Raw genomic sequence first — 24,741 nt, 5'->3', positions numbered from 1 at the left:
TTCAAATTGGCACAGATCCCGCCATTGTGGCCATCAGGGGAGTGAACCAGCAGATGGAGGACCTCTCTCTCTCTCTCTCTCTCTCTCTCTGCCTGTGCTTCTCTGTAACTCTGCCTTCCAAATAAATCTTAAAAAAAAAAAAAGTGGTACAGCAAGACTTGAATGAGTTCCCATATGGGATGCTGACACTGCAGGCAACAGCTTTACTCATTAAGCCACAGCGCTAGACCCAAGATCCCAAAGTCTTACAGACTGGGAGTATGACCATGATTATCTTACCATGAAACATTCACAAAGCAGATCTCTCCAGCTGCACACTGAGAGCAGTCAACAAACCACGAAAGAACATCAAGGTTTCAAGAATACATTCCATCGATTAGTTACAAAACATGCCCATGCAGAACTGAATGGCTTGACTCACTGACCAGGGCTGTTGCATGCAGACCCTAGACGTAAGCTGGGTGAATGTGATTTCTAAGGAGTGATAAAGGGGCTGTTGTTGTGGCAGAGGGGTCAAGCTGCTGTGTGCGATGCCGGCATCCCCTCTCAGAGTCAAGGTTCAATCCTGGCTGCTCCACACATCCCATCCAGCTCCCTGCTACTGTGCCTCAAGTGCTTGGGCCCCTGACACCCATGTAGAAGACAAGGATGGAGCTCCTGGCTCCTGGCTTTGGTCCTGGCCCAGCCCTGCCTGTTGTGGCTATTTGATTCCAGTAGAAGGAAGATATCCCTCTCTCCTTCTCTCCCTCTCTCTTTCTCTCTCTAATGCTCTGCCTTTTAAATAAGCAAATAATCTTGGTTTGAAAAGTGCGATGAGAATCCTAGTTGTTGTTATTATCAGCATCCACCTGGATGATGAACAGTTGGGTCTGCTATGTCATAGGCTTGCCCTGGGAAAAACAACTAGCCCCAGCAATCACACGGTTAAGCACCGGGCCATCAGGGACTGCACTACAGTAAGAGCGAACCATAAAATCTTGCTTGTGTCTCTCTCATCTCTGAAATCCTCTGGTGCGGACGCCGCTGCACCCACCTCATCCACCGACGGGTAGAGGGCAAAGAGCTCGGCCTGCCGATTGGTCCTCCGGGCCTCCTCGTTCTGCTTCTCGAAGTCCTCGGAGCTCACGTGTTGCAAGAGGTTCTCCAGCCGCGCGTCAGGCTGCAGGCTGCGGAGGTCAAAGTCACAAGAAGCAAGAGGGCCTTTTCCAGACACATCACACAGCACGTTTAGGTGGCGGGGGGCTGCCTATGAGAGAAGACAGTGGGTACCGGGGAGAGAGAAAGAGAGCGGCATAAAATGAGAGGAAACACACATCCAGGGGAAATGAAACCACTCTGCTAAAGAGATATCAACACTCCCATGTTTATTGCAGCTCTATTTACTGCCTAGAAATGGCAACAACTGAAGTGTCCACCCGCTGATGAATGGACAAAGCGTGGTACACACACGCAAGGTGATACACTCAGCCATTAAAAAGGAGGAATTCTTGTCATCTGCAACAACACAGGTAACAGTGGAGGTCATTCTGTTAAGGGGAATAAGCCACGCGCAGAAAGGCAAACCCTACATGACCTCACTGATATGTGTAATCTAAATAAGTTTCATCCTGGGGCTGCCACTGTGGTGCAGTGGGGTAAGCCACCGCTTACAAGGCCAGCATCCCACATCAACAAAGTGTCAGTTCCTGTCCCGGCTGCTCCACATCTGATCCAGCAACCTCCTGATGAGTCTGGAAAAGCAGTGGATGATGGACCAAGTACATGGCCCCTGGCATCCATAGGGGAGACCATGTGGGAGCAGTTCCTGACACCTGGCTTCAGCCAGGCCCAGACCTGGTTGTTGCAGCCATTAGGCAAGTGAACCAGCAGATGGAAAATTTTTCTCTGTATCTCTATCTCTGTCTCTCTTCCCCCCTTCTCTCTCCTCCCATCTCTGTCAATCTTCCTTTTGAATAAATAAATAAATCTTTTTTTATTTATTTTGAATAAATAAATAAATCTTTTATTTAGTTATTTAAAAAGTTGATCCCATAGTAGCTGAGCATACAGTGGTGGTTACCAGGGGCTGGGGAGAGTAGGGAGCAGGGATATAGCTAAACCAGTCCTGAAGAAAGGCCTGAAAGCAGCACCATGTTCCTGTTGGTGGCAGTCGGCTTGTTCTCCTCCGGGTGTTGGGAGCCAAGTCTCTAAGTGACCACACTCATGTCTCACACTCAAGCCAAACAGAGATGGAATAAAGTGTGACGGAAAGGGCTGGGAGCAGAGACGCATCCCAATCCCAACTGCAGAACTCGGTCATTATAACTGGAAAAGAAGATGATCTCTGAGGAGCCTTCCAAACGAAGCTTTGTGAAACCCCAAAGCTAGATGTTCTGTTTCCAAAGACAGGGATGTAGGCGTGAACATTTTCCTACAACACATGAAGTTAACAGCTACAGAAACAAGCAGAAGCACACCCACCCACCCTCACACACACACACACACACACACACACACACACATGGAAGGGAGGGAGGGAGGAAGGAGGAAGGAAAGGGGGAGGGAGGAAGAAAGACAGCATTTGCTAGTCAAGCACAGTCCGCTTTTAGCTGCAGTGTGTTTGAAAGAGCTGTCAGGCACAAAGGGGACACTTTATTCCATTTGGAATGTCTCAGTAACTGGGAACCACATGCCCAGCCAAAGACGTGGCAAAGAACCTATAATGTGCAGAGACTATAGCGGAGCAATGACAAACATCTATAAGACTATGGTGGGCTGGCGCCGCGGTTCACTAGGCTAATCCTCCACCTTGCGGCACCGGCACACCGGGTTCTAGTCCTGGTCGGGGCGCCGGATTCTGTCCCGGTTGCCCCTCTTCCAGGCCAGCTCTCTGCTGTAGCCCAGGAGTGCAGTGGAGGATGGCCCAAGTTCTTGGGCCCTGCACCCATGGGAGACCAGGAGAAGTACCTGGCTCCTGCCATTGGATCAGCGCGGTGCGCTGGCCACAGTGCGCCAGCCGTGGCGGCCATTGGAGGGTGAACCAATGGCAAAAGGAGGACCTTTCTCTGTCTCTCTCTCTCACTGTCCACTCTGGCAGCTCATGACAAGAGCCTAGGGTGATTACTGATGCCATAAACAAGAGTGTCAATTTGTTAAATCAACAACAGGAGTCACTGTGCACTTACTCCTCATGTAGGATCTCTGTCCTTAATGTGCTGTACATTGAGATTTAATGCTATAACTAGTACTCAAACAGTATTTTTCACTTTATGTTTCTGTGTGGGAGCAAACTGTTGAAGTCTTTACTTAATGTATGCTAAACTGATCTTCTGTATATAAAGAGAATCGAAAATGAATCTTGATATGAATGGAAGGGGAGAGGGAGTGGATAAGGGGAGGGTTGCGGGTTGGAGGGACGTTATGGGGGGAAGCCATTGTAATCCATATTCTGTACTTTGGAAATTTATATTCATTAAATAAAAGTTTAAAAAAATCAAAAAAAAAAAAAAAAAAAAAAAAAAGGCCGGCGCTGCGGCTCACTAGGCTAATCCTCCGCCTAGTGGCGCCGGCACACCGGGTTCTAGTCCCGGCCAGGGCGCCGGATTCTGTCCCGGTTGCCCCTCTTCCAGGCCAGCTCTCTGCTGTGGCCCAGGAGTGCAGTGGAGGATGGCCCAAGTGCTTGGGCCCTGCACCCCATGGGAGACCAGGAAAAGCACCTGGCTCCTGGCTCCTACCATCGGATCAGCGCGGTACGCCGGCTGCAGCGCGCCGGCCACAGCGGCCATTGGAGGGTGAACCAACGGCAAAGGAAGACCTTTCTATCTGTCTCTCTCTCTCTCTCTCACTGTCCACTCTGCCTGTCAAAAAAAAATCAAAAAAAAAATACTTATGGTGAAATGTTATTCCCAGGGTTCTAACTGGACATACCACACTACAATCTCTCTGTTCTTTATTCTCACGTGTTTTGTGACAGGTATTCACCTCATAGAAAGGTTACTCTACTACATCATAAATTTCACCTAAGCTGAATGTGTTAGTATTAACACTTTAATTATTAATACTGCTATTTGTCTTTGAATTTATATAAGTTTGGTGAAAATAAGTTTAGTTTCCAGTTCTTTTGTTTTTCTTTTTTTTCCAGTTCTTTTTTTTTTTTTTAATTTATCCACCTTAGTCATGATGATCTTTATTGAACAGAAATCTTGAAATTTTTGAACCAAATTTCTCAGACTTTTCATTTATGGTCTTCATTTGAAGTCCTTCCTGTGGGGAGCAGCTCGGACTGGACTAAGTTACTGGAATTAAGACTTATTCTATGCATCTGCTCTCCCACAATATGGCGCTGGGAGAGAAGAAAACAGCTTTTACACAGCTGCCTCCAGTTCAGCCAATAAACTGTAGGACTTGCTCCTGATTGGAGGAGAGCAGCGTACTCGGCGTGTGGGCAGCCGAGTTAGGATTGGCGGAGGAGGACTATAAAGGAGGAGAGAGACGGCATGCACCAGGAACATCTAAGGGGAACATCTAAGAGGAATATCTAAGGGGAACATCTAAGGGGAACACCTGTGCAGCCCCCGAGAGAGCCGGCCGGCGGTGTGCCGCTCCCCCGCGGAAGTGGGGAATGTGGCAGGGGGAACCGCCCTTCCACGGAGGTGGAAGGGATGGTAGCCAACCCGGGAAGGGACAGCAGCAAACCCGGGGAGGGCCGAGCAGACGAAAGAACAGCGCAGGGTCCTGTGTCGTTCCTCCACGAAGAGGGGGAGCGACATAATGGTGCCGTGACTCGGATATGAAGCCTAGGCAGGGTTCTGTGTCGTTCCTCCACGAAGAGGGGGAGCGACACTTCCCTTTTCTTTTTTTTTTTTTTTAATTTAGTAAATATAAATTTCCAAAGTACAGTTTATGGATTACAATGGCTTTCCAGTTCTTTTTTTAAAGGCTATCAAGGAGTGGTCATTTTGCCTCGGAATTAGGACTCAGGTCAAGACACCCACAGCCCATGTAAGAGCACCTGGATCTGAGTCCTGGTTTTGCTCCTAATTTCAGCTTCCTGCTAACAAAGACCCCAGGCAGCAGCAGGTGACAGCTCAAGTAATTGTCCCTGCTACCCACATGGGGAAACCTGGATTGAGTTCCCAGTTCCTGGCCAAGCCCCAGCCACTGCAGGAACTTCAGGAATAAACTAGCAGATGGGAGCTTGCTCTCCATCTCTCAAATAATATTTTTTTTTTTGACAGGCAGAGTGGACAGTGAGAGAGAGAGAGAGAGAGAGAGAAAGGTCTTCCTTTGCCGTTGGTTCACCCTCCAATGGCCGCTGTGGCCAGCACACCGCACTGAACGAAGCCAGGAGCCAGGTGCTTCTCCTGGTCTCCCATGGGGTGCAGGGCCCAAGCACTTGGGCCATCCTCCACTGCACTCCCGGGCCACAGCAGAGAGCTGGCCTTGAAGAGGGGCAACCGGGACAGAATCCGGCACCCCAACCGGGACTAGAACCCGGTGTGATGGCACCGCAAGGCGGAGGATTAGCCTAGTGAGCCACGGTGCCAGCCAGTAAATAATTTTTAAAAACAAAAAATGCCAAGTGTGCTTGCCTGCTCTTTCTCTCTATATATGTACGTCAAAAATCTTATTAACTTACACCTTTTAATACAGAAATTTCATCTCTAAGAATTTATCCTCAGGGTACCTAACTGGACAAGGATGTAAGGAGCATCTGCATGTAAAAACAGAGTAAGAGAGACAAGGGAAATGCCACCCCAAAAGAGGAAGCATTAGGAAATTTCAGAACTTTTAGGCAATGCAATGTCATGTGGCCATCAAAAAAAAGAATATATATTTATTGGAAGAGAAAGATAATCATACTATATTGCTAATATGAAAAATGAAATTATACAACATTATGGATAATATCTAAATTTTATAAAATATAAAAGAACTTCAAAAGGTTCATGGAGAAATGCAAATAAGAGGTAATGTGTATTTTCTATGACTGTTCTGAAGCTCCCTCCCTCATGCATGTGTACCGTACAGTCATCTCACTTTATGTATTTCACTTATATCAGTTCAGGTGTTCAGCCTCGCCATTTTACTCAGGCTAACAGCACCTCCACGATGCGGAGTTGTCCGCTCCTTCAAACGCACAGCATGGCTCTCAAACCCTGCCAACTGGCTGACCAGAGCACTGTCAGCCGCTGCAGAAGTGGGTGTCTGCTGTGTGTGCTGGACCTCAGTTGCAGGTTCACCCTGTCAACTCCGCCCTGGGGTGCTGGGCTGGGCACTCAGCAAACTCTGTGCTTGGCCTGCTGTTCTCATTAGGTTCTGCCGACAGGGGGAGCCACAGGGAGCCTGGAAGGCTGGAGGAAGGAGTGGGCACTGGCCCCTTCCTTTCTGCCTCTAGTTCTTGCCACTGGCTCCAGCCTTCAGCCCATCTGACCTCCATGGAGGTCCATTCCTCCCTCAGGAGATCCTTCCTCCGAGATTCCGACATAACACCTCTAGCAGCTGGCAGTGTCCCCTTCTCGGAGACAGGAAGCCTTGCTCTGAGGGCCCTCTCTGGGCTTACTGGATTCTGACAATGCCAACCTCTCCTGCTAGCCCATTGGTCCTGAGATCAGCAGCAGCAGCAGCAGCAGCACTCTTAGAAATGCAAATACAAATTCTGAGGCCCCACCCCAGGTCCACTGAAGCAGAAACCCGGCAGGCAGGGCCCAGCCACCTGGTGTGCAGCAGCCCTCCAGGGGATTTTGATGAGGCTGCCATGTGAAAGCCAAGGCCCTAGCCCCCAGCCCCAGTGTGCATCTCTCCGTGCTCTCAACTTTTTCCTTGTATTTTTTCTCAGGTCTCTACAACCTGTTTAATCAATCCCCTAAAAACTTCTTCTGTTGAAATACCTAGTATAGCTTCTGACCAACCAACATAAAAAACAATGCAGCTGGCCACTGGAGAGGGTGAAAACCGAATGTGGTGGAGATCACCCGTGAACAAGGCCTCACAGAGCCAAGCATCCTGGCTTCCCATCCCTCAGCACACCTGCCACACTCAGCTCTGGACCAGAAGGTTGGTTCTTCTGTGTATCTCCCAAAAGACACTTAGCTTGGCTGGTGGGACCTTGTTGTTTGAAAAACAGATAGTATTTAAACATGGTGAGGTGCCTGTGTTATGACACATGGAAATTGAAAGCTATTAGACTTTGCAAGTCTTAGGCAAGTTTGCACAAATTTTTCTGTTTCATTTTCCTCAATTATAAAATGGGCAGATTGGACTAAAACACTAACTTCAAAAATTCAATTTAGGTAAAATATGTATAATATAAAAGTTACCATCTTTAGAGTACATTACAGTAATGTTAAGTACAGTCATGTTTTAGTACAGCCATTAATACTATCCATTTCCACTGTTAGGACTTGCTAGGCCATTGGGACACAAATAGTTAATTCCAAAATGGGGCACAAACAGTTCATCTCAGACCTGACAATTTTACTCCCTGGTTCCTTGCTGGGCCAGTTCCAACTGCTGCATGCCTCTCCCTGGACATACCAAACTGACAAGCTCACACACCTTGTAAATCAGGGGTCTTTTGCCGGTTCAAGCACAGCTTTTCACAGTGGACGTGGGTCTCTGCATGTCCGCCTGGCCCTTCCCAACAAACAGCAGAAATAGGCAGTTGCCCACTGCCTGAGGGGCTGAGTCTCTTCTCAGACCCTGCCCCCTGTCAGGGCGTGAATCTGACTACAGGCTGTCCTATCTTCAACTAAAGTCTTTCCTGCTTTTAAGTGGCTGCCTCCTCGCCTACTTAGAACCCTAAAAAATCCTAAACCTCACATCCACAACTCCCTTCAAGTTGCAGAACTGAAACCTTGTGCCCGGGAACTAGTAACTCCCCATTCCTCTCTCGCCCAGCTCCCGGATGTCACATTTGGTTCATTCACTTGTTCGTCACCAGGTGCTGGGGTTGCTCCCACCATTCAGACACTGCGAATGACGCTGCTGAAAACATGGGCGTTTAGGGCACTGACCTGCACTGTGGCCACTTTACACTTTACAGTACTAGGAACAACAACAGTAACGGTAACCAGGTGACTGGAACTGCTCTCTTTGTGCATACAAAATGATTTCAGACTCAGTCCCATGAGTGAGTTAATGCTATCTTCCTGGTTTTCCAGGGGAGGAGGGAGCAGGGTGAGGTCAGGAGACTGATGATCCTGCTGGAGGCTCCAGAGTTAGCAGGTGGCAGAATCAGTAAGAGAACCCAGGCCGTGCTGGGCTCCCTGTGGAGCGTCTCCTGACTCTGCAGCCAGTCTTAGGGCCACTGCTGGGCCTTGCTGAACCGTTGCAGGAACAGCCCGGTTCCACGTTTGACTCTTATTCATGGAGCTCCTCCTGGGTTTTCATTGGACATTAGTTTCTGCAGCCTCCAAAAAAAAAGTTTGAAAACAAAAATCACTAACCCAGATGGTGGGGTCTGTCCTACTGCAACCTTAATCTAGTGAAAACAACAACAGGATTGACAGGGGCAGGCAGAGCAGCCCTGTAACCAGGTAAGCATGTTTGCTGATGGGAAATACCTGAGCAGTAGGTTCAGCACTCTCCAAGGTTTCGGACTCAAAAGTCTGCTTCTGAAGGGTTTTGTGAAAATCTTTTCGGGATCCAGTCTTCTTAAAGCCGCAAATCTCTGAACTTCCTTGGTTTCTTGTATCGTTGGTGTTATTTAATTTGGAGACAGGGAGAAAGAGAGAGAAGCAAAACCATGAGATTAAAAATAAAAGTAATATCTTAAGTGTGTATGCATGGTGCTGAGAGAGCGCCCAGGGAGAGGAGCAGCTGTAATTCCTCACGACTAATTATGTACCAGGCCTTCCACAAGGCACTGTTGTAATGCGATACAAACTCGCCTCCTGGCTGGTGTGTAATTAAAGGCTGGGGCAGCCTGGGAAAATCCACTAGAGAGGTGTGGTCACTTCAGCTGTGGGGCATTTGGCTCCAAGCTGCAGCCCAACGATGACCCTAGTGTGAGAGACTGGAAGAACTCTAGCAGTGGACAGAGCAGCAAATAGAGATCATTTAGAGATAAAAAATAGAAGAAACTTTTAATCCCGACACAGCACTCCTCCTAATAATGAAGAAAAAAAGGACATATTAAGAAAAAAACAGAAATGAATGATTTAGCTACGAAAAATCTCTAACATTTTCAATCTCCACTCAGTAAACTCCATAAAATGGTGCTCAAAAAATGAAAGGTTCAAAATAGTGTGTAGCACTGCCTCTGGAGGAATTAGACCAGCATGAAATGGATAATAGATGTAACTTGTCAGTATAACTACAGACACAAACGAGTGTACTCCCTAGTTCAAGGATTCTTGGAAGACACACTTCAATATCAAGTTTACAAACTGTGGCGTAGCAGGTAAAGCCGCCACCTGCAGTGCCAGCATCCCAAATGGGCACTGGATCGAGTCCCAGCTGCTCCACTTCCAATCCAGGTCTCTGCTGTGGCCTGGGAAAGCAGTGGAGGATGGCCCAAGTCCTTGGGCCCCTGCCCCACGCGGGAGACCCGGAAGAAGCTCCTGGCTCCTGGCTTCGGATCAGTGCAGCTCTAGCCATTGCAGCCATCTGGGGAGTGAACCAACAGACGGAAGACCTGTCTCTCTCTCTCTGCCTCTCCTCTCTGTAACTCTGACTTTCAAGTAAATAAATAAATCTTAAAAAAAAAAAAAAAAAAAACCACATGCGCCCATTTTGTTTATTTCCTGCACTAGGAGGAAATCCACTGAGCAAGCTGGAGAAAGGACATGCAGTGAGGTTAGATCAGTGAAGCGCATCAAATGGCAGACTTGAAACACCAGGAAATGCAGGAGAGCCGCGGGAATGATCCAAACACAGAGTTCATAACGCTTTGGGAGGGAAGGGTGTTGGAGAGAAAGGGGGTGGCAGGCACAGAGCAGGCACTGAGCAGATTTTAGCTGATTTAATTACATGAAGGCTGAGCTGGCCCAGCATCATGTGTAGGGAAACCAGAAGTGTCTCTTCCCTGGAATTCATTTTGCTCTGAAGCAGGCGATTTGTTTTGCAAAAGGAGACAAGAAATAGCCTAGGAACAAAGGCAAGATCAGCTTGGTGACTAATGCAGGTGGAAGTTTACCGGGACCAGTCACCTTTGTCTCCTGGCCACTTGAACTGCCCTGACCCTAACGTGTACTGATAAAACTTCATAAAAATAGACCAAATTGGGCTGGTGCCACGGCTCAACAGGCTAATCCTCTACCTAGCGGTGCCGGCACACTGGGTTCTAGTCCCGGTCGGGGGCGCCGGATTCTGTTCCGGTTGCCCCTCTTCCAGGCCAGCTCTCTGCTGTGGCCCGGGAGTGCAGTGGAGGGTAGCCCAAGTGCTTGGGCCCTGCACCCCATGGGAGACCAGGAAAAGCACCTGGCTCCTGGCTCCTGCCATCGGATCAGCGCAGCGCCCGATCAGCGCAGCGCACCGGCCGTGGCGGCCACTGGAGGGTGAACCAACGGCAAAGGAAGACCTTTCTCTCTGTCTCTCTCTTTCACTGTCCACTCTGCCTGTCAAAAAAAAAAAAAAAAAAAAAAAAAGACCAAATTGGGGAACTGAGAAAAAATAAAGCAGATGAATAAGGTGTACTCCGAATAAAGAAAACAAGTAAACATTTAGAAAAAGCTTTGTGAGAAATATCTACAATACCTCCTGATTTGGGTATTCTTAAATATCAGCAGAACAAACAATTAAAACAGAAATCAGAGGCAGGTGCTCAGCCTAGCAGTGAAACTCAGCTAGGAACACCCACATCCCACATCAGGGTTCCTGGCTTGCCTTCTGCCTCTGCTCCCAATTCCAGCTTCCCACTAATGCGCACCCTGGGGAGCAGCAGATGACAGCTCAAGCCTTGGTGTCCTTGCCACCCAGGTGACAGACCTAGATCGAGTCCCTGCCTCCTAGCTGCAGGCCGGCCCAGGCTGTTGTGAGCATCTGCACGGTGAACCAGAGGATGGGAGATAATGCTCTTTGTCTCTGCCTTTCAAATAAATGAAATAAATTAACATTTAAAAACAGTAGAAATACATGTAAAAATTTATTTTATGAGATGTATTTTCTATTGAGTTCTCTGAGAGACAGCCTTACATGGGATTTCTATAAATTTAGGCAGTGACACCTGTGTGTGTGCTGGGTGGAAGGCTTTCCTAGCACAAACCATGACTTGTTTGGGGCTTCCCTAAGGGCTCAGATTTTTTAAAGAGCTACGTGTGCTCTAACATCTTGGAGGGGGTGGTAGAGAGGGAAGGATCTGGTGCAGCAGCTAAGTGACCAGCTGCCCTGAGCACCCACATTCCAGATGGCAGTGCCTGGTTTGAGTCCCAGAGCCTCCACCTGCAATCCAGCTTCCTGCTAGTGTGTACCTTTAGAGGCAGCAGATCTTGGATCAAGTACTCTGGTCCCTGCCACCCACATGGGAGACCCTGACTGACTTCTGGCTCCTAACTCCAGGCTGCTGGCATCTGAGGAGTGAACCAGCAGATGAAAGATTTTTCTCTCTCTCTCTCTCCTCCAAATAAAATAAGAATAATTAAAAACTTAAAAAAAAAACTAAAAAAAAACTCAACAACTTGGGAGAGGCAAATGGAGTCAAATAATCGCAAATATAGGCAAATAATAATTTGTATCCCAAGACTGCACTATCCCAAATGACAACACACTGAATCAGTAATTATTTTTTCCTGAGAAATCCAATTTTAAGGGAAAAGTTACCAAAGACGTTAACTAACATTAACTCATTCTCAGATGAAAGGCAAGCACTGGGATAAAATTCAAACCTCCCACACTGGTATCTGCACCTTCCCTCTTTTAGGTCCTGTCTGTGCCAAAGGGGACTGACGCCAGAGGTCCACATCACACGTCTCCCTATAAAGAAACCTTGGACCAACAAAATAAAAATCAGCCAACAGCTGAAGAACTGTTATGTGGCAGCCTTAGCAACCAGAACTGCATCTGCTTTAGCTGTGTTTTTGTCTCAGGAAGTGCATCAATTTCACAGTGTGCTTAGTTACAAGTGAACATCACACTCACTCACACATGCAGATGTGTGCCTGTGTCCCTGCCCCTCAAGTCGCTTGCCTCCTATTTCTTTATAGAGTGAAGGCTGAACAGTAGAAGGAGGGCATCCATTTAAAAGGAATTTGCATGAGGCAAATTCTAAGGCCTTTTCCCTAGTTTTAAGATGTAAGCATATGTACTATCACTGAAAAAAATAAAATCAAATTTTCTTCTTAGATGATGCTTAACTCTTGGGGATATGAAATGTGCTTGGCTTTGTTTTTTGCCATTTTATACAAATAAATGCTTGTTTGCTTTCCTTATTTTGTTAGAGTGTTCTGGAGTTCCTCACAGGGACCTCAGGGCCATTGGCAAATGGGCATTAAAAACCAGTTATGGGATATGGTTAAAGGCTCATTTCACAATATACACATTTAACCTACTGTGTGCACCAGCCCCTAGGACTTTTGCTATGGGAAGCGTGAAGACTAGCATCTTCCATGACTGTGTGTTTAAACACACAGCAACCTTTTTTCCCCTTCCTTATACTCCATTTTAAAATCCCAGCAAGTTGCAAAGCTCCCTCATGGCTGCAAGGGTAGCATGGGCTGGGGAGGAGAGGCCAGGGTTGGCAAGCATGAAAGATGAGTCACTGCAGACGTGCCAGGCGCAGAGGAACTATCACTGGGGAGGTGGGGAGGCCGCTGGCTCAGGGCCCCTGGCTGCAAGTGTCCCAGCCTCATCACCCCACCCTAGCAACAGAGTCGAATGAAGCCCGGTTCCTGCCGAGCCCGAGGGCAGGTGGGAAGAAGATGGAAGGGCAACCAGCAGGAGGAGACTATGCTCATGGAAGGAGCACAACCAGTGGCTTCCAGAACTGCATTCCTTCCCTCAAAGCACTCTTCCTACACATTTGGGGGTACTCTGAGGACCAGATTTCCAGAGCGTGAGACCATGGTAGAACAAGCAGAACCTGGGCTTGAGAGTCACAAGAGGCTATGTTCAGAGCTGGCTTCTCCCACACTGGCTAAGAGCCTTGAATAAGTGACATAATCTTACGGAGCCACTGTTTCCTCAAGTGTGAAAAGGGAAAACTATTCATTTTGAGGGCCCACTGGTGAGGATTAGAAAATAGTGGGTGTTCCTCTTCTTTTCCCTCTTCCCCAAACCTGCACCCTTTTGCCCTTACTCTCTCCTTCCTGTACAGTTTGTTGCTAAAACTGCAAGGTGCATCGGAACAAGACAGCCATCGGTGCCTCAGGGCAACAGTGGTGGAAAACGTCCAGAAGGGGAACCTGAAGGCCAAACAGTGTAAGGAGAACTCCCACGTAAACAGGACTACCTGGCATGAAGAACAAGAACCCAAATGGTAGGAGGAGGGCATCCAGGCCTGGGGCAGCCTGGCATGCAATAATGGAGCCTCAGCAGAATGAGGGCATCCATGCGTAGGGTAAGCCTGCTCCATGATGTCAGAGCCCAGGCACCAGGCAAGAGTCGAGGGTGTCCTTGTGAAAGGGTGGCTTGGCACCAAGTGTCCCTGCAAGCTGAAAAGAGCTCCCAGGCAAGGTGGGCAAGCCTGGTGCAGGGTGTCAGCGTCAGGATAGCAGGAGGTGGGCGACTACAAGAGAATGGAGGAAGGGTGTTGGCACTGGTTGCATCTGGGGGGTTAATCAAGTACGGAAACGCAAGAAGGATGATGGGAGCCAGCTTGCTGACTATCTGAGTAAGGAGTTACAAATATGGAAAGGAGAAAACAGAGTAAATTTTGTGATGCTGGACTGGAACTGCAACCATCAACACAAACTTCAGAGCTCCGTTCACTCAGAGACACGGGAGGAGCAGCACCTTAAAAAAACCCGCACGTCCACGATTCCAATCTGGCTCCTGATCCCAGTTTCCACTGAAACACAATCAGAGCATCTTGGAGAAAAGACTAAATTCAGGCTGAGCAAAACAGGGTAAGATCATCCTGGAACACCTTGTGTCAGAAAGCAGGCTTGTAACCAGACTGTGGGGCCTTGAAAAAGGACCTAAGAAGGGGAAGGAGTTTGGTGCAGCAGTTACGATGCCACTCAGAAATCCTGAGTCCCATATCAGGGTGCGTGAGTCCAAGTCCAGGCTCTGCTCCCAATTCCATCTTCCTGCTAATGCACACCCCAGGAGGCAGAAGTGATGGTTAAAATATTTGAGCCCTGCTACCCACGTGGGAGGCCCAAATTGAGCTTCTGGCTCTTGGCTTCTTAATGGCATGGCCCTGCCTGTTGTAGACGTATGAGGATGAACCAATGGATGAAAGATCACCCTTTATCTGTCTCTTTCTTTATCTCTATTCCTTAAAATATATATATATATAGGCCAGCGCTGTGGCTCAATTGGCTAATCCGCCTGCGGCGCCGGCACCCCAGGGTTCTAGTCTTGGTTGGGGCGCCGGATTCTGTCCCAGTTGCTCCTCTTCCAGTCCAGCTCTCTGCTGTGGCCTGGGAAGGCCCTGCACCCGCATGGGAGACCAGGAGGAGGCGCCTGGCTCCTGGCTTCAGATCAGCACAGCACGCCGGCTGCAACATGCTGGCCGTAACACGTTGGCCGTAGCGGCCATTTGGGGGGTGAACCAACAGAAAAGAAAGACCTTTCTCTCTGTCTCTCTCTAACTGTCTAACTCTGCCTGTCAAAAAATAAATAAATAAATAAAGACAAAACACTCAGTTGAAGAGGTTGAGAGTGCCAAACAGAGCAAATTTGCACATCAAAATAAATGACAGAAATTTATCCAAGTATATTCAATAAAATATAAAACTAACTACAGATTGATATAAATAAATTAACCCAGTAAATTGGAAATTTGATGAAGAATGGGGTATATCTAATAATCAAATCCAAATAGAGGAGCTTTCTAAAAATAACTAGCCTATGATCTCAAGGCCATAAAAGTCACAGAAATATAATGAGGAATGAGTCCAGCGTAAGTAAGATTCAAGACAGGTGACATCTAAATTCAACATAAAACTTCGAAGTGAATTCTTCTGCTATAAAGGACATTCCTGGGATATTTGGTGGAAGCTGAATGAGGATGAGGATTAACCGATAATGATGGATTAATGTTAATCTTCTGAGTATGATGATTATACAGTGATTACAATGGAGAATGTCCTTGTGTAAAAAAAATTTCACACTGAAGTATTCAGGGTGGTGGAGAATCAGGTCAGCAACTTGCTCTCAGATGACTGAGAGTGGGGGAAAGGTCTTTGTAATACACTTGCAACTTCAAAAATCTGGTATTGTTTCAAAACTAAAGCAAAAGAAAATCGGTCAGGTGCCTGTCATTGTAGTAGACTACGAGTCTTCCACCCAGGCTCCCCTACCCAACCCAGGCATGCATTCGCTGACTGCTGTGCACACAGCAGCTATTGTGCCCAGAGACACCTGAGCACTTCACGCTACCTCTCTACTCAACCTCCCACTTGGCTCAGTGGTGACCAATGCCTGTTTGGTATAAGGTATACTAGCTCACCCCTTGCCTTGAGGTGGGGAGGTGTGGCCACATTACAGAATGATTCACTGTCCAGGGCACCCTATGGATCAGGCGAAGACTAGAATGTATCTGAGATCTCATCTGTATTAGACTGCTACTTTCCCATCTTGCATCCTCAGTCCCTCGTGCATCTGAATCTCTGTCTCAGGCTCTGCTTCTAGAACATCTCAACTACGATAATCGAACACCAGCTCCATAAATGACAGCTAGTATTGCTAGCATCAGTGACAATGCTATTAGATGTGATACCAATGCATATAGTATACGTCTAGACAACCTTATTTCATGGACATGAACTTAAAGTCTCTGAACATTTATATTATTTCCATGGGGGGAATTTACTTATCAGCAACAACAGGAGAGCTCTAAAAAGTGCCTGAGATTCTACAGGTAGTATTCTCTCCCCTACCCCTTACCCCTCTACCAAATAAACAAACAATGGAGTAAGACTGTTACCCTGATTAAACATGTTCCATCCCATCCCTTCCAGGAAGTCTCCTCGAAGTTCTCTCCCTAGGTGTGAGCTACAACTATGGTGTGGAAAATGCTATGCAGATTTCCTTTGTAGAACTGCATTCAGTCTTCCATTCAACAATCATTTGTAATATGTTTTCCAAGACTAAGACACTGCAGAGGATGCAAAAAGGAATACACCACAATTCCAGCTCTGTAACGGTTCCTGCACTCTACAAATTCATAGTCTAGTGAGAGGAATCCCATATGCAACAGTAGAGATAAAAACTTAGACATGTAATTAGAATTTAAAGTAGAGTACAAGTCAAGCTACTAAGTGAAATACAAACAATATACATTGAAAATTCAGAGGAGGGAGTGAGTACTTCTGGCTTGGCCAGGCTTCCTCAAATGTTTGGTCTGTGAGTTGTGCTTCAATGGATTTGGGTTTAGGAGGACAGGAGTTTAGGCCTAGGTGGAAACAGCTCAGTGATATCCACAGCTGGTTTGCTTTGTTCCCCCATAAGCTATGGATCCTGATTTGCTCTCCATACTTCAGAAAGCAGATGCTAAGCACCTTGACAGCTCGCACAACAAATGTATGTCATAATAAGCAATTATTGATCAGGAAGACATTTTTATGATGTTTTGGGAGTAACTGAATTATATGCACTGATGTGTTTGAATTTTAATTGTTTACCAGTTCACTGGGAGTAAAATATGGAGTAATAAAACAGATGATACCCTATACTTGATGTCCCAGCTCTCCTTGAGCATGACCTTCTTTCAGAATCACCTTAATCACCCAGGATGAAGACAAAGTCTCTGGGTGCTTACGATGCTTTCCACAGCACTCATGAAATGTTTCATTGTTGCTGTGTTAACACACCAAAAATAAATAGCAAGTACACAAGTTTAGTCACTGAAGAGTTCAATTCTTCACCAAGATATCAAAAACATTCTACAGTTAATCATCCTTACATTCATTTAGAGAAAAAGAAAATAACATTCAAAATACTTAATATCACCCAAAGAATGTTATCAAATATCAATCTTCAAAAAATTATCAAAATACATAGAAATAGAGGTAAACAAGCCAAAACAGCACCATCCAGCTAGTAAACCAAAGGTCATTTTCAAAGGTCACAAACGGAGAAGTTTCATTATTTTTACCACAAGGACACCACACTTGGTGCTGTAGACATGGGAGACAGAAAGGAATTCACTCAAAGAATCTTCCAGTGTAAGTAACACAGACAAACATGTAACATAAAAAACATATTTCTCCCAAAAGGAGATCATGCATTTATGTCTCTGTGTTAAATCCTTTCCTGTTAAGCTAAAAAGAAAATCTCAAACTGTCCTCTATATTCAACGGGCAGCACTACTTGTCTGATTTAAACATCTCAATTACTAAGCATGAGTGGCAAATGCCCTATAGAATGATGACAGTGGGAGGGAACACAAGTGGCCATTACTCCTCTCCTCTGCCCCCTAAGTGGGATTCAAAGCCATTATCAGAGATAGCAAGGGCATAAAAGCCTATCTCTAGATGTTAAAGAGAAATGTAATATCAGCAAGCAGATAATTGAGGAATAAAAGAGCTAACTAAATCAGTGTTTGACTGCATGGTTTTGGATGACAAAGACTTGCCCATGGAAGGCAAAGTGGCTTCATTAAATATGGTCCTCCAGAGGAAGGCAGATGCTCCATTATTCCTCTGATGTGCTAATGTAAGTGTTTTCTCTGATATTTGCTATTTAATAAATACTATAATAGTAGCTAATATTTATTGAAGTACCATAAGCTTATAACATCGTCACAAGAGCATATTTCATTTGGAAGGAATAAATGGATAAGTTACATGAGAATTAGATAGTCCCCAGTGCACGAGCTTTGGGATTTTCCAAATGTTTATTTCATGAATATATTAATTATAGTAATATGATGGGAAATCAATCCTGTTTTATTTTTTAAAAAGATTTATTTTTTGAAAGACAGTGACAGAGAGAGGGGGATGGGGAGAGAAATAGAGAGGTCTTCCATCTACTGGTTCACTCCCCAGATGACTGTAATGGCCAGCTCTGGATCAAGTGGAAGCCAGGAGCCAGGAAATCCATCTGGGTCTCCCACATGGGTGGCAGGAGCCCAACTCCTTGTGCCATCTTGGGCCAGGCACACTAGCAGGGAGCTGGATAGGAAGCAGACAAGCTATGACTCAAACGAGCACCCTGACACTGGATGCCAGCATTGCAACTGAGGCTTATTAGCTCTCTGGACAACGCTAGCCTCCATGGATCATTAAATTAAAAGAAATCTTTGCTGACATTGAGATGTCCTCTTTTTTTCCCACTTTGCGTATAATATTTGTATATTATTAATTTAAATTATTTGTCAGTTGGGCAGACACAACTGAGATACCTTCTGTAGTATTACTTAATGATATTATAAATAGTAGCTAATATTTATTTATTTATATGTCAAGAAACATTCTAAGTACTTTATACTGTCCATTTATTTATAAGGTAGGCACTGTTCAAGTTTCTATTTTCCTTATGAGGAAATCAAGGCACAAAGAAATAAATTGATTTGCCTTGGGTCACATAGCCATAAGTAGGGAAATCAGGACCACAGTCCATTTATTCCTGATCCAGAGAAACCATCATGCTATAGACAGGATAATAAGGGGTTGGTGCTGTGGTATAGCAGGTAAAGCCACCACCTGCAGTGCCAGCATCTCACATGGACACCGGTTTGAGTCCTGGCTGTTCCACTTCCAGTACAGCTTCCAGTGCCTGGGAAAGCAGTGGAAGACGGCCCAAATCCTTGGGCCCCTGTACCCACCTGGGAGATGTGGAAGAAGCTCCTAGCTCCTGGCTTTGGATCAGCCCAGTTCTGGCTGTTGTGGCCAATTGGAGGGTGAACCAGTGGATGGAAGACTCTCTCGCTTTCTCTCTCTTTCTCTCTGCCTCTGCCTATGTGTAACTCTGCCTTTCAAATAATAAATAAATAAATATTTTTAAAAACCCAGAATAATCAATGAGCAAAGTAACAGACCTTACATTTAATGAGTCTTTTTTTTTTTTTTTTTTTTGACAGGTAGAGTGGACAGTGAGAGAGAGACAGAGAGAAAGGTCTTCCTTTGCCGTTGGTTCACCCTCCAATGGCCGCCGTGGCCGGCGCACCGCGCTGATCCGATGGCAGGAGCCAGGAGCCAGGTGCTTTTCCTGGTCTCCCATGGGGTGCAGGGCCCAAGCACTTGGGCCATCCTCCACTGCACTCCCTGGCCACAGCAGAGAGCTGGCCTGGAAGAGGGGCAACCGGGACAGAATCCGGCGCCCCAACCGGGACTAGAACCCGGTGCGCCGGCACCGCTAGGCGGAGGATTAGCCTAGTGAGCCGCGGCGCCGGCCACATTTAATGAGTCTTTACCATGTCATATACTATCCTAGATATCTCATCATTGCTTTTAAGGTACAATTTTTTTTTTTTAAGATTCATTTATTTATTTGGAAGTTAGAGTTACAGAGACAGGGGGAGAAACACACACACACACACACACAGAGAGAGAGAGAGAGAGAGAGAGAGAGATCTTCCATCTGCTGTTCACTCCAAGATGGCCACAAAGGCCAGAACTAAACCAGGCTGAAGCCAGGAGCCAGGAGGTTCATGTGGGTCTCCCATGTGGGTGCAGGGGTCCAAGCACATGGGCTATCTTCTGTTGTGTTTCCCAGGTCATTACCAGGGAGATGGACCAGAAGTGAAGCAGCCAGGACACAAACTGGTGCTCATACAGAATGCCAGCACCACAGGTGGCAGCTTTACCCACTGCACCACAACGCTGACTGTGAGGTATAATTCCAATTCATCCCTTTTGGAGGCAGTTCTGAGAGTTTTTGACACATGCACCACTCCAGTCAGTTATACAACCGTTCCAGAAAACCCCAAATTTTCCCAACTCTTTTGTAGTCCACGTCTTCCCACTCAGACCCTTACCACCACTGGCTTTGCCTTTTCCAGAATGTCATTTAAGGGGAGTCATGAAGTTTGATTTTTGGTTTGGCTTCTTTCTGGCATAATTTGTCTGTTTCCAAACACATCATTAGCTTGTTTCATTTATTGCTGATCAGTACCCCCTTCATAGACTTTCTGGAGTTTGGATACTCGTTACCCAGTGGAGTACAGTCTGAGTTGTTTCCAGCTTTTCTGGCAACTACAAATAAAACGGATACAAATATCTGTATACTGGGTCCAGCCTTGTGGTGTAGTGGGTAAAGCCACTGCATTCAATGCCAGGATCCCAAACGAGTGCCACTTCATGTTCTGGCTGCTCCACTTCTGATCCGGATCGCTGCTAATGATCTGGGAAAAGCAGTGGAAGATTGCCCAGGTGCCCCAACACCCACATGGGAGACCTGGATGAAGGTCCTGGCTCCGTTGCTGCCATTTGGGAAGTGGAAAAATGGATGGAAGGTCTCTCTCTGTCCTCCCCATTCTCAACCCCCTCATAATTCTGACTTTCAAATAAATAGATACATCTTTTTAAAGATATATATATATATATATACACATGTATATATCTGCATACAGCTTTTTATATGAACAAAGATTTTCCCTTCACTTGGATAAATAGCTGGTTGTAGGACTTCAGGTTGTATAAGGGTATATTTAACCAGAATAAGAAGGGAAGAAAACTTAGTGATATAAAACAGTATTCAGGCCGGCGCCGCGGCTCACTAGGCTAATCCTCCACCTTGTGGCGCCGGCACACCGGGTTCTAGTCCCGGTTGGGGCGCCGGATTCTGTCCCGGTTGCCCCTCTTCCAGGCCAGCTCTCTGCTGTGGCCAGGGAGTGCAGTGGAGGATGGCCCAAGTGCTTGGGCCCTGCACCCCATGGGAGACCAGGATAAGTACCTGGCTCCTGCCATCGGATCAGCGCAGTGCGCCAGCCGCAGCATGCCGGTCGCGCCGGCCGTTGGAGGGTGAACTAAAGGGCAAAGGAAGACCTTTCTCTCTGTCTCTCTCTCTCTCACTGTCCACTTTGCCTGTCAAAAAATTAGAAAAAAAAAAAATAAACCAGTATTCAGAAAGTTGATTAAAATAAGTAGACGGAGATAAGAGAAAATTTAATTTAATTTTCATCAATATACTGATTATACTGGCAAAGATACAGAGGGAAAGGATAGTTTCATGCCCTGTTGGTGGTGCAGTGAACCAGCCCAACTTTTGTGAAGAGGAGCTTGGCAATGCTTGTCAGAATGTGCATTGGTTCCACTTTTGCCTTCAGAAATGCTCACATAGAGGTTTGTTCTGGTACTACTTCGAACAGTGAAAAGTGGGGACTGGTGAAAAGCCAGTCCATACAGATTCAATGACTTAGGGAACATTCCTTAACGCTTGGGCACCTAGGTGACACTTTTAAAAACTAATATAGTGGCCGGCGCTGTGGCTCAATAGGCTAATCCTCCGCCTGTGGTGCCGGCACACCGGGTTCTAGTCCCGGTCAGGGCGCCGGATTCTGTCCCGGTTGCCCCTCTTCTAGGCAAGCTCTCTGCTGTGGCCCGGGAGTGCAGTGGAGGATGGCCCAAGTGCTTGGGCCCTGCACCCCATGGGAGACCAGGAGAAGCACCTGGCTCCTGCCTTCGGATCAGTGCAGTGCACCAGCTGCAGCGCGCCGGCCACGGCAGCCATTGGAGGGTGAACCAAGGGCAAAGGAAGACCTTTCTCTCTGTCTCTCTCTCTCACTGTTCACTCTGCCTGTCAAAAAAAAAAAAAAAAAAAAACTAATATAGTTCTCTGACATAAAAAGTCAGTTATTATTTAAAAAATAATCTCTATATTTCAATGCATAAACATTTGCATGCATGTATTTATATACTCTATTTACGTGTATACAGATTTATGTAAATGTTATGAATATCCATATATATCTGTGAGAGCAGGATAAGGTCAGGAAGGTGGCATGGCTACCACTGGGGAGGCAGAGAACACGCAAATAGTCTGGCAAGAGACTTGCTTTTTACCTAACACACTTCAGTATGACTTGCTTTAAGAATAAGCATGTATTGTTAATCACAGAAAATAAAAATCTACACTGGGAACTAAGTGATAATTGTCTCTGGCCAACAACCCCTACTGCTGTGTCCTCTGCCTCCCTGGCATATTCCCAATGAAGACACAGGGAAATGAAAATTCCTCCCCACTAACAGATAACTTAATGCCTGAATCTGGACAGAATCTCTATGCACGTATTTCATCTCCCCCAGATGGAACTCACTGAATCAGACAGGACGATGTTGTCCAGCTTCCTCCCTGCGAGTCCCTGAACAGTCAGTGTCCACACTGCGCAGGAACTCAAACCCTCTTTCTGCATGGCAGGAGCTTATTGTCTATGCAGGCACCACTGGCTGCACCTTTTCACTCACATGTACCCACACCCCCTTGTCCTCCTTCTGCCTTCATTCTACAACCTTACAGAAGCAACTTGGAAAAAACTCAGCTGAAAATGCATGTGGGACCAGGAGATGAAGGGTGTCTGGAAATAGTGTATTGGATTCTCCCCACAAATGAAATACAACGGGTACATACGGAGACAGAGTGATCCTTCCGAGGAATATGCGCAAGGAAGTATGGTTTTCATGTCCAGAGTATGAGATTCAGAGAACCAGGCAGTAGGGGAGAGAAAATGCAGCCTCACTAAAGCACTAGTCAAGGCTTGCCAGAGACTGACAAAGAGTTTTGAAGCTGAACACTTCTACCTGTACACTACCTGACTACTGAGAAGGGAAGAGAAGAGAAGGGAACTGGGCGGTTACACCAAGGTGCAGAGGATGGGGCCAGTGGTCACCCTCACTCCTTGTATGTCACCAAACAGAAAGTTAAAACAGATACTGTTGAGCTTAGTAAGAATAAAAAGATGCAAAAACAGACATAGAGTAAATACATGGATACCTGCTGCTTCTACAGAGGAGAGACAAATAAAGGGAAACACATAGGGAGCAGAAGCAACAATCAAGTGACTCATGGCCTGGGTTGATGCTTCAATCCAAAACTCCTAGACAATAATATTAGGTTTGTGATTTACATTATAAACATGACACCAAAAGTAGAATCATAAGAAAAATATCAACTTTGATTTAATTACATAAACAATGACAGAACAAAAGGCATAGTAGGAATTTATAGTATGTAGCCAAAGGGCTAATACCTGTAACAAATCACAGTGTTCCTAAACAAGACCAGACAAAAATAAAAGAGATGCACAAACTTCACGAATAAGTGTAGCACCAAGGACAAACTGCAAATTCTAAAAATAAACCTATGAAAAAAACACCCAGTCTAACACCCACAGGAAATATAAATAAAGGAACTTTTTTACAATATCTAATAATATCCAATATTCTTGAGGACTCAGGCATATATTGCATCTGGGATCCTTAAATTTGCACATATGCCTAGACCCAACTTCCTTGTGTAGGGATTTATTCCAAACAAAGTCTCACTGAGAAGGATACTGCTGTTTTAACTGTAAGGCTGAAAACCAGGGAATCATTCAAGCTTTAAAATGGCTAAATGAATTTTGGTATAAATATATAATGCAATCATAATATTATCAAGGAATAACATTTAGTAGGAAAGAGATAATCACCACTTTCTGTGAAGACTGAAAATTCATGCTGCAAAATGGTATCATAATATGATTTCTTTTTTATATAAACAAATTTTAAAAATATGTGATTTAGGCTGGTGCTGTGGTGTAGTGGATAAAGCTGCTTGCAAGGCCAGCATCCCATGTGGGTGCCAGTTTTGTGTCCTGGTTGCTCCACTTCCAATCCAGCTCCTGGCTAATGTACCTGGTAAAAGCAGTGGAAGATGGCCCAAGTCTTGGGGACCCTGCTACTCATGTAGGAGACCCGAAAGAAGCTCCTGGCTTTGGCCTGCCCCCACAGGCCATTATAGCCACCTAGGGAGTGAACCAGTGGATGGAAGATATCTCTCTCTCTCCCTTCCTCCCTTCCTCCCCCCAACCCAAGATTGATTTATTTATTTGAAAGGCAGAATTACAGAGAAGCAGAAGGAGAGAGAGAGAGAGAGAGAGAGAGAGAGAGAGAGACATCTTCCATCCAATGGTTCACTCCCCAGATGGCCACAGTGGCCAGGAGCTGCACCAATCCCAAGCCAGGAGCCAGGAGCTTCTTCCAGATCTCCCACGTGGGTACAGAGGCCCAAGACTTGGGTCATCTTCTACTGCTTTCCCAGGCCATAGCAGAGAGCTGGATTGGAAGTGGAGCAGCCAGGGCTCAAACTGGCACCCATATGGGATGGTGGCACTGCAGGCAGCAGCTTTACCACTACACCACAGCATCAGTGTCTCTCTCTCCCTCTCTCTCTCTCTTTATCTCTCTCGCCCTCTCCCTCGCTCTCTGTAACTCTGCCTTTCAAATAAACAAATCAATCTAAAAAAAAAAAAAAAGAAATGTGATTTAAAGGCTACACATCAAATATTTATGGTTGCTATCCATCTGTAGTGAAAGGAAGTAACTTTCAGTTTGTTTCCCATAATTTCTAAGCTTCCTATAATGAATATTCTAAAAAGAATATTTGTTTCTTTTAAGTTTGTGTAAGGTAGAGGAAAAAGAAGACTCCAAGAGCTTTGTGTTGCCATGGGGAATGAAAAAATGCAGTGCCCCAAACAGAAAATAAATCTGAAAACCAAATGTAATAAAATGGACCTTT

General features: G+C 46.0%; 1 protein-coding gene across 4 annotated transcripts in view; it reads right to left on the bottom strand.

Annotated features, from left to right (window-relative positions):
- Nucleotides 1–24,741, bottom strand: part of DOCK8 (dedicator of cytokinesis 8) — a 253,132-nt gene that overhangs the window by 157,739 nt on the left and 70,652 nt on the right. For all 4 annotated transcript variants that reach the window (XM_008256091.5, XM_008256100.5, XM_089337104.1 and 1 more), the window contains 2 exons: nt 8,544–8,667; nt 1,034–1,246 (listed from right to left, as the gene is read on the bottom strand). In XM_008256091.5, coding sequence (XP_008254313.4) covers nt 1,034–1,246; nt 8,544–8,667 — 337 coding nt within the window. The remainder of the gene's footprint in view (nt 1–1,033; nt 1,247–8,543; nt 8,668–24,741) is intronic.

This window comes from Oryctolagus cuniculus, chromosome 1 (genome assembly GCF_051225735.1).
Source record: "Oryctolagus cuniculus isolate XC-2025 breed Fujian yellow rabbit chromosome 1, ASM5122573v1, whole genome shotgun sequence".
NCBI classification, from domain to species: Eukaryota; Metazoa; Chordata; class Mammalia; order Lagomorpha; family Leporidae; genus Oryctolagus; species Oryctolagus cuniculus.
This window is presented reverse-complemented; position numbering and strand designations above follow the sequence as displayed.